The 9,633-nt window shown below is 45.7% G+C and overlaps 1 protein-coding gene across 2 annotated transcripts; it reads left to right on the top strand.

Annotated features, from left to right (window-relative positions):
* The first annotated feature begins 996 nt into the window (after positions 1 to 996).
* LOC123431370 (E3 ubiquitin-protein ligase MARCHF9) lies at positions 997 to 9,411 on the top strand. Of its 2 annotated transcripts, XM_045115179.1 has the most exons (6): positions 1,006 to 1,722; positions 6,258 to 6,392; positions 6,465 to 6,507; positions 6,744 to 6,806; positions 6,974 to 7,088; positions 8,868 to 9,411. In XM_045115179.1, the coding sequence occupies exons 1-6, from the start codon at positions 1,340 to 1,342 to the stop codon at positions 8,996 to 8,998; spliced, it is 870 nt and encodes a 289-aa protein (XP_044971114.1). In that variant the 5' UTR covers positions 1,006 to 1,339; the 3' UTR covers positions 8,999 to 9,411. The 2 variants fall into 2 exon arrangements, with proteins under 2 accessions (XP_044971119.1, XP_044971114.1); XM_045115184.1 differs by lacking the exon at positions 6,744 to 6,806 and having other exon boundaries at positions 997 to 1,722.
* The last annotated feature ends 222 nt before the right edge of the window (positions 9,412 to 9,633 follow it).

The following is a 9,633-nucleotide window of genomic DNA, read 5'->3' as shown; positions in this document are numbered from 1 at the left end:
TTGGCCTGTCTTGGGCTGCTTGTGTAGGTCTTGCCGGCGTCGTCGACCATCGGGGGCCACGTCTGCCAGAGTCTTGGTCTTCTTGATGCGGTCCTTGACCTCTCGTAGAGCAGCTTCACTAGCGTGGGCTAGGCCTTGATGGAGTGGTAGCATTCCCCGACAACCTTAGTTCGTCGGGTCGGTGGCTCATCGTCCGTGCACCATTCAGGGGAAACAAACACCCCTGTTTGTGTACCCCGACAAGGATCATACGTGAGAACATTGCGTGAGGCCATGTCTTTTTTCACCTTCTTTTTCATATTTCCTTGATCCTCGGATGATCGTTTTTGTCACTTTCTCGCGTGCTCCCTGCTTACGACCAATGGATACCAGACTCGATCTGGACATTTAAAAAAAAGACCTCAATTAAATGCGGGTTCTCTAATATAGGGAAATTAGTGTTATACTCCCTCCGTCCCAAAATTCTTGTCTTAGATTTGTCTAGATATAAATGTATCTAGTCACATTTTAGTATTTAGATACATCTATTTTTAGACAAATCTAAGACAAAATTTTTGGGACGGAGTGAGTATTATACTTCGTATATTTAAAAACTTCCACGTGGCATGGTGGGCTGCATGCAGCTGTGTCTTATCCACCACTCACCATGTCTTGCATTCGACGGCCACGGAGTAGTCTGACTACTTCCACGTGATATCACCATGTCTTATTACCACTAACATAAAACCTCATATCACTTTGTAGGGAGTAGATAACAAAACATCAAAAGTTTGATGCTAGTGGTGATATGAGGTTTTATGCATTTAACTCGGATGCACCGATATGACGCAGGAGAACGACGGGCAGTCAGCCGAGCCAAACCGACAAAGTGCGCCGCGTTCGAGTTGCTCTAAGCTCAACCAAAACAAAGCGACTACATTTGCACCCTCGTAGCATCTATCTATTCCTTTCAGTCCCAGTTCCGTCCCCACACTGTACATAGGTCCGTACACCTCCTTGCCCCAGATCCGAACCGGCTGCGATTCCCTCTGCTCCTCCTCTCCGACGCCATTTCACTGACACCCGCTTGCGGCGACATCCTCACCCCACCCGTCAGTGACATTTCCGCTCGGCGCATAGGCCCCGTACTTATCCAGATTCGCCCCACAGCCGCAGCTTTCCCACCCATCCCCATCTCCCCGCCGGCGTAGCCCCACCATCGCCCGTCCCTCGCCGCAGCCAGTAGCCGCAGGAGTAGGTGCGGCCCCCCCACCTCCCGTTCCCTTTTCCGAAAGGAAAACGCCCCTTCGCACGCGAGGTGTTCGACGGTGAGCCGCATAGGAGTAGGCAGGCGCAGCCCATGTCGAGCGCAGCCGCCGGATCGGAGTCGGGCCCTGGCCCGTGCACCGCTCACGAGCCAGCCATGCAGCAACCACCGCAACAGCAGGAGGTGGTCGCCGCCGCGGCTGAGGTGCAGGCGCCATCACCGGGATCAGTGGTCGTGGCCGCGGCTGAAGTGCCGGCGCCGTTGGTCGTGGCCACGGCTGAGGTGCCAGCGCAGGCGCCCGGGGCGGTACTCACCATCGTGATCTCGAAGCTGGAGGATGAGGCTCGCCAGCAAAAGGGCGTCGCTCCGGCCTCGCTGCCCCCTCTGGAGGTCGGGGACGACAGCGACATGGTTGCCGTGGCGGCAGCGAAGGAGGCCGAGCTGGCGAGATCCGACAGCTTCGACGAGCAATGCAGGTATACCTGTCGGTGGTCGGTTTATGTCCTCATGTGAAACGTTGGATGTTTCGTCTGATCCTGCTCAAACTGCGAACCGAGGAGGGAATAGGAAACGTTCGTGGCCGAAGATCTTTCCGATTTGTGTGGTTGCTGCGTTAGATTTCGTATACTAACCATTTCGTGGGCAAATTATCAGCGAGGGATTCACTGATCCTGCCTTTGTGCAAGGAATATGTGGGGGGTTGGCTGCTCATCCTGCATGAAATCTATGTCCGTAACCTGACTCCGAAAGGAAGGCCTAGGTAATGTAAATTGGTACCACATATGACACAGACCATCTGTGATGTGATTCTCATATGTATTTCGTGGAGATTCTAGCACATGGATCAGTCCAAGTGGGTATGCTAATATCCTACTACCTCCTTTCCAGATTATAAGGCTTGCACGTATCCCTAGATTTATAATTTGACCAAGATAAGATGAGTTGTATAGTCTAAAAATTATACCATTAGAAAGTAGACGGTTTGAAGTTTCTCATGACATATTTTTTGTGATATATAACTTGTATTACGATGGTCTATTTGTCAACCTAGGGATACACGCAAGCCTTATAAACCGGAAAGGACGTAGTAGGTAAGATTCTAGCATACGGACATAGATTTCGTGCCAAGGAACACGGTGCTAATTCCTCGTTTAGCCCTGATCTTGCTCCCGGCTATAAACTTGTAATCTATGAGAGCCAGGTTAAGCTTCTGAATGCGGTTGAGTTTTTGTTTTATTCTTAAGAATCAGCCCAAATGATTGATTTAATTGAAGTAACACAAAGTGATAGCAACTTTTAGCTAATGGTTCGGTGGTTTAGCGTTTATGATGTTAGATGTCTTGCCCTATAATCAATACATTTTTACTACTCCCTCCGATCCATATTACTTGCCGCTCATCTAGTACAACTTTAGTACCGATCCATATTACTTGTCGCTCATCTAGTACAACTTTATTTGTACTGAAGTTGTACTAGATGAGCGACAAGTAATATGGATCGGAGGGAGAGGAAGCATTATTGCATGCAGATGGCTTCAGTAAATTGGTGTACCTTGTCTAGTTCTTAGCTACCAAAAACTAAAAAGCTATCCAGCTGCTATATAAATGCTGGCTGTAGTTAAATTAATGTAAGGCAGCATGCTGATGTTTGATACTCTCTCTTTCTCTCAAAACGCGGCACCGAAATATTTTCTCAGGCAGGGGTGCTGGAGAGAAGATTTGGACTGAAATACCCCCAAGCCCACCTCTGCACCGTCGTTACCGGCTACAACTCTCCAGCCATGCACGCCTCGACCGCTGGCACCACACGCACGTGCGCCTTGACCGCACCCACACGGCCACACCCGTCATGGTGGTCATCTCGACCGTGTCCGCCAGCTCCGCCTCCGCCAATGCTGGCACCGTGCCCACCGCTGCCGAGTACACGCTACCTCCGCCAAAACTGGCACCGCACCCTCGGCCACCGGCTCTGTGACCACCCGTGCCAACACCTGCATCCCCGCATTGGGCACCTTAAGTGGCCAGCTGAAGCATTAAAGATAGCTAGAGCTACCAGTGACCAAGCAAACGGTAGAAGTGGGCCGAGAGCAGCGGCACGGAGCAACATCTCGCACACATCGCACTGCATTGCTGTGCATGCCAGGGAGGGGGTCCCCATCTTCCATGTACTTGCTGGCCGCTGGCGAAGGCCACGGTGTCCGGGCTCTCGTCTGCGTATGTGAGTCGAACAAGATGTTGTCGCCTCCTGCCATCTGGCCCAACGACGATGTCACCATTGGTTGAATGTGAGGAATGAAGTCTCCATGTGGATGAAGTGAGGGGGGGAGGGAAGCGGATGAGGTCTTTTTTTCGTCGCGTGAGGAGCGGGACAGGATGAGGGAGTAAGGAAACCAGCACGATTTTTGGAGACAAGTGCATGTGCACTGTAACGGCTCGGCTCTTTGTTCTTTCCCCACAAGCGGCAGCTCCTGATAATAATTCTACACCACGCGTGAAGCTTAGCACATGTGTTAGGACTGCACCACATAATACGGGATTTTTACTTTCAAAATTAACGCCATGTATTCAGGGGTGGAGGGAATAATCATCACTAGAGTTATGCTGATTAGTTAAAGATTACTGTACCAACTCTGATGTACTGAAATTGTTCATTCATAGGCCCTCTTTTTACCTGTAGCCACTACCTTATGATGTACTGATGTTCAATGGGCATGTTTTTAATTTCCTCCAGTTACAGTTAATTGTTCAGCACACAACTTTTTAATTTCCTCCGGTTACAGTCTTAAGCCACTCTGGTTCTCGATGTTAAAGTCATAACTATCCGAGGGAACCCTACATCGTGATCGTTATGTTGTGATCCTTTTGGGATTTTATTGTCTTATTCTGGTACCTTGTGATCCATTTGCCTGAAATTATCATGTTTTACTTTCTTACAAGCTTAACTGTTTCCCACGAGGCAGCTGCTACGAGTGATAGCATCTAGTTTGCTTGGGGAGTTTTGCTTTAGCCATTGGCTATTGTCATTGGTATGATAGAAGCATTACACAGTGCGTTGGTGACAAAACTATTGCTTCTCAAACTGGTAATATAGGTCTCTTTTCGTCAATGTTGTAAAAGTACGGATAGCGATGCCAGCATCAACTTGGTTTATAATTGGTTCCAACCGGTAGACATTTCAGTGCTACCCGGTTACATGGGTCGCTTTTTCCTTATAAGCAGTGTGAGCCCCTTGTGAAATTGTTCACTTGTACAGGCCCTTCTTTGTTAACAGGAAATTGCTCACTCATAGGCCCTCCTTAAAAGACCCTATAACAATAACAACAGCAACAACAAAGCATTTAGGCCCAAACAAGTTGGGGTAGGCTAGAGGTGAAACCCATAAGATCTCGCGACCAACTCATGGTTCTGGCACATGGATAGCAAGCTTCCAAGCACCCCTGTCCATGGCTAGTTCTTTGGTGACAATTCTGTCCTTCAGATCTCTCTTTACGGACTCCTCCCATGTCAAGTTCAGTCTACCCCGACCTCTTTTGACATTTTAACACGCTTTAGCCGTCTGCTATTCTCTGGAGGTTCTAGAGGCCTGCGATGAATATGCCCAAACCATCTCAGATGATGTTGGACAAGCTTCTCTTCAATCGATGCTAGCCCAACTCTTATCTCGTATATCATCATTCCAGACTCGGTTCTTCCTTGTGTGGCCACACATCCATCTCAACGTGCGTATCTCTGCCACACCTGATTGTTGAACTTGTCGCCTTTTAGTCGGCCAACACTCAGTGCCATACAACATTGCCGGTCGAACCGCCGTCCTATAGAACTTGCCTTTTAGCATTTGAGGCACTCTCTTGTCACAGAGAATGCCAGAAGCTTGGCACCACTTCATCCATCTGTTTTGATTCGATGGTTCCCATCTTCATCGATATTGACCCCAAATATTGGAAGGTATCCTTCTGCGGCACCACCTTGCCATCAAGGCTAACCTCCTCCTCCTCCCAGTGCCTAGTAGTACTGAAACCGCACATCATGTATTCGGTTTTAATTCGGTTTTAGTTCTACTAAGTCTAAAACCTTTCGATCACAAGGTTTGTCTCCATAGCTCTAACTTCCTATTGACCCCCGTCCGACTATCGTTGACTGGCACAACATCATCCGCAAAGAGCATACACCATGGGATATCTCCTTGTATATCCCTTGTGACCTCATCCATCACCTAAGCAAAAAGATAAAGGCCCAAAGCTGATCCTTGGTGCAGTGCTATTCTAATCAGGAAGTCATCAGTGTCGTCATTACTTGTTCGAACTCTTGTCACAACATTATCTTACATGTCCTTGATGAGGGTAATGTACTTGATAAGCTTCATGCACTAGCCAACGCAACCAAAAGTGCAATCCACATATACTGTAACACCCCCTCTCACGTGTGACGGGGAAGACAAGTCAACACATGCAACCGGAAGAGAGCGACGGCGCGCGAAACTCACGTATGACTCAAGAGGCCTCTACGTGGACACAAAGGGGGGCTACCAGCAATTTTTAATAAATTGCGAAAGCTAGGACTTGAGCTCAAGACCTTAGCTCTGATACCATGTTAAGCTTCATGCACTAGCCAACGCAACCAAAAGTCCGAACGCACTAGCCAACGCAACCAAAAGCCCGAACTGATGGAAAGGGCTAGTGCAATCCACATATACCGTAACAGTACTTTGCTGGGCTTTGTGTTTCTCCAAGGCCCACCACATGACATTCCACGGTATTTTATCCAAGTCAATGAACACCATATCCTTGTCCTTCTTTTGCTCCCTGTATCTCTCCATAATTGTCGTATCAAGAAAATGGCTTCCATGGTCGACCTCCCAGGCATGAAACCGAACTAATTTTTGGTCACGCTTATCATTTTTGGCCCTCCTTAAAGACCCTAAAATATAACACTTCCTGTTACTTGTTTGCTGCTGTTCACCTTTTTTATTAATGTTTTTGGATTTTTAAGTAACATGTGATACTTCAACGCAGAGTTTGTCAGCAAAAGTCGGAAGAACCTTTGGTAGACCTTGGATGCAGATGTCGTGGTGATCTTTCAAAAGCTCACCGCACATGCATTGATGTCTGGTTCCGTACTAGAGGTTCAAACAAGTGTGAGATATGCCAGTAAGTCCTCTTCACAAATGGATTTTGGCTGTTGCTAACAATTTTGATTTACGTAAGTTCTTTACTTCACAGGCAAGTTGCTATCAATATACCTCCTCCAGAGACACAAGCAAGTGTAAGCCTTCCATTTTAGACCTTATATCATTTTGAAGATGCATTTAGAAATCTATACTTGTTAGGTCTGATGTTTGAAGAATAAATCCAATTATATATATCATCTTCTATTGATTGCATGTGCCAATATCTCCATATTACAGTTGAATAACTCGAGACCCCCTGAATTGTAGGCTGCAAAAAATTAATCAAATTCCTCTTTCTGGTAGTGAAAATTTACTTGTTTTCATTGAGCAGACAAGTTATTGGGTTTGGAGGGTTGATTCAGCTTATGGAAGGGGCCGAGGAGGACGTGAAAGGGTATTTTTATGACTGGATAAGGAAAAAAAGAAACAAATACACTGATATGACTATCTGGCTTCAGAAATGGATTACTAATTAAATCATCGTGTGCAAGTCTTCATACAACTGCAGAACTTGTACAATTTTTCTGCTTCATATTTGATGCCTGTTCTCTGTGTATGCAGGGATGGTTTAGCCCACTCTGGGTTGCATTTGCGATTCTGATTGGTGGTCTATTATTGGATGTGCTGATATCCGTATCCCTTGGTGTTTCCGCACTTCCTGTGAACATAATAATTGGTATGGAATAGTATTTTGGTTTACCAGATCCAAGTATCCCTTTATGTTCTGTAACCACTTGCCTCTGTGTTCTATTATCACTTGCCTTTCGTTGATTTTGAAAGTATGGAAATTGACATCTAAGAAGGGTGAGTTTTATTTCAAGTTTGTTCTGTGGCAACATAGGAATGAGTATTTATATTTCATTGAGAAACAACTATCACAACACCCAGTCTGAGCTTATATGCCACTAAGTTTGTGTCCTAGCAACACTGTAGTCCCTTACTCCCTATTAAAGCAATATAACAACTAGTCAGTAGGAGCAATATTGTGAGGTTGTCCATGGATATTGAACCACATGTCCACACCTGATGTTATGTTCTAAGAATGTCAGGTCAATTATTTGATTATGTGTGCTTCTATTAATCTGATGCCTTAGGGTCTTTACAAGTGAGATAGATGCAGACGGGACAAGTCTAAATACAAATGAAGCCAAAGTTTTAAAGCCGTTGTTGTATTGTCGTTATACCGACGATATAACTCTATGGCGCCCCTCCAGGATGAGTCGTCTGCATTCGCGATAGATTCTGCATGTGGTGTCCGCTATATGGCCATGGTGTCAATTTGGTGAGGCACTCGCTGCCTTACCGGATTTCTCATGCCACAACTGCCTGAGCAGGTGTTGTGGTGTGGGTGTGGGCGCGGGGCCATGGTGCGGCAGTGCCTCTACCAGCTACCCTCTGTCTTGCCAAGCTCTGCTGTCTCCAAATCTGGGTGGCCACGGTGTTGCCACCACTCTTACCTTTGTTTCCTCCTTACCAGCTTCTCCTCTCCCTCTCCTCCAGCTCTCCTTTTTCTCACTACTCTGTTCTGCATGCTAGGAGTCGTCACCCTTCTCAGCAGCTAGTATGCCTCCTCTACCTCCATGCCACCTTCTTGTCCTCACCATTCTGTTAAAGTAGATTGAGCCCTGAATGGCACCACCCCTAAGCTGCTCTGCTCCTACTAATGTATTCCCTCCGTAAAGAATATAAGAGTGTTTAGTTCAATAATCAATACTTTAGTGATTTTAATGCTCTTATATTTCTTTACGGAGGGAGTACTTATGTTTGTTCTCCCTCCCCTCTGTTCACTTATTATAGTTAGATAACAATGGATTAGCATGACATTGGTCATTATTTCAGTGGCTGCTGCCTGCTAGTGACATGCTTTGTTGCTTATGGGGCTTATGTTCTAAAGGAGGCAAACCCTTTTTGCTATTGCTATGTCGTGGAATGTGGACTTAATTTGATTTAATTTGCCGTCATACAAAGTTAGGTTTGTGCCTATGAAATATTGATTTAATTTGCTGACATACAAAGTTAGATTATGTTTATGAAGTCGCCTCGCCGTACCCATATGCTTTATAAGATTATGAAGGGGGCCGGTCCCCACAGCAAGCATTACACATTCTCATTTGTTTCATTCTCAAATTCTGAAGGGATAGGTCTTATTGCAAATATTCATTCTCATTTTTGCTAGGAGTAGCGAATTATATCAATTTATGTAGCTAATAAATCAATTGGAAAATGCTGTTGGCAAGAGATTGTTTCAGTGATCTTTAAAATAAGAAAACCAGATAATGTGTCATTCGGAACTAGAACTCACGTTCGTGGGCAGTCAATTTCATTTTGCTTGTAGGCTACTTTATTAATATGTTTGTTATACATCAGATTGATTTATTCTGTCAGTGTTGGTGCATACACTTCTTTATTGGTTCACTTACAGGAGTTCATTCGCTTAACTGGTTGGTGTTTTCAGGTGTGCTTATTGTTCTCGGCTTGGGCACTGCCCTTCGACTAGCTCTCGAGTGCTGCCAGGAGTTTGGCTCGAGGAGAAGCATGCAAAGGATGGAAAACATGGCACCCAGTGGGTACCACCCCGGAGTATAGTTAGGCCTGTAAATATTTTAGAGGTCAGTGTTTGGAGTCTCCTTTTGGCAGCTGGTAGTTCTTACACACTGCTCCACGAAGACGAGCTCAAATTCAAAGCCTGCTGATTACAATCAAATCACATCCTTGTAAATATGCAGCCTCTGATATTATTTTTGTTGACGTGATTGTTCTGACGCTATTAGAGAGAGCTGCCTGTCCTAACCTCTCTGTTAAACCTTCCTCAAGATTTCTGGTCTCGCCCTACCTGGGAGCCAAGCTTGACGTTAACGGGTGTGTGTGTTTGTGAAGGGTTGATAGCCACTTGTGGCTGTGGCGTTCTGTGACTCAGATCTGTGGAATGCATGCAAATGCATTTGTTGTGCTTTTGCATTTAGATGTCAAAACTGAAGATGTTGTATGCTGTGGAGAAATCCAAATCCATGAGAAAAATGTAGATAGAATGTTTGCAAAGACTTAGATGGTTTAGATAATTCATTTGAAGCTCCCCTGGAATGATGCCTGTTCAGGGGAATATGAGGAAACCAAAGTATCCTGCATTGTACTCCATCGATCCGAAACATCTGTTGCAAGGAACACAAAATTTGAATTGTACTAAACATTATTTTGCAGTTATGCCCTTCATGTTTTGAAGT

The sequence above is a fragment of the Hordeum vulgare genome, chromosome 1H (assembly GCF_904849725.1).
Source record: "Hordeum vulgare subsp. vulgare chromosome 1H, MorexV3_pseudomolecules_assembly, whole genome shotgun sequence".
In the NCBI taxonomy this organism is placed as follows: Eukaryota; Viridiplantae; Streptophyta; class Magnoliopsida; order Poales; family Poaceae; genus Hordeum; species Hordeum vulgare.
The sequence above is the reverse complement of the archived record's forward strand: the minus strand, read 5'-3'. Positions and strand labels throughout refer to the sequence as shown.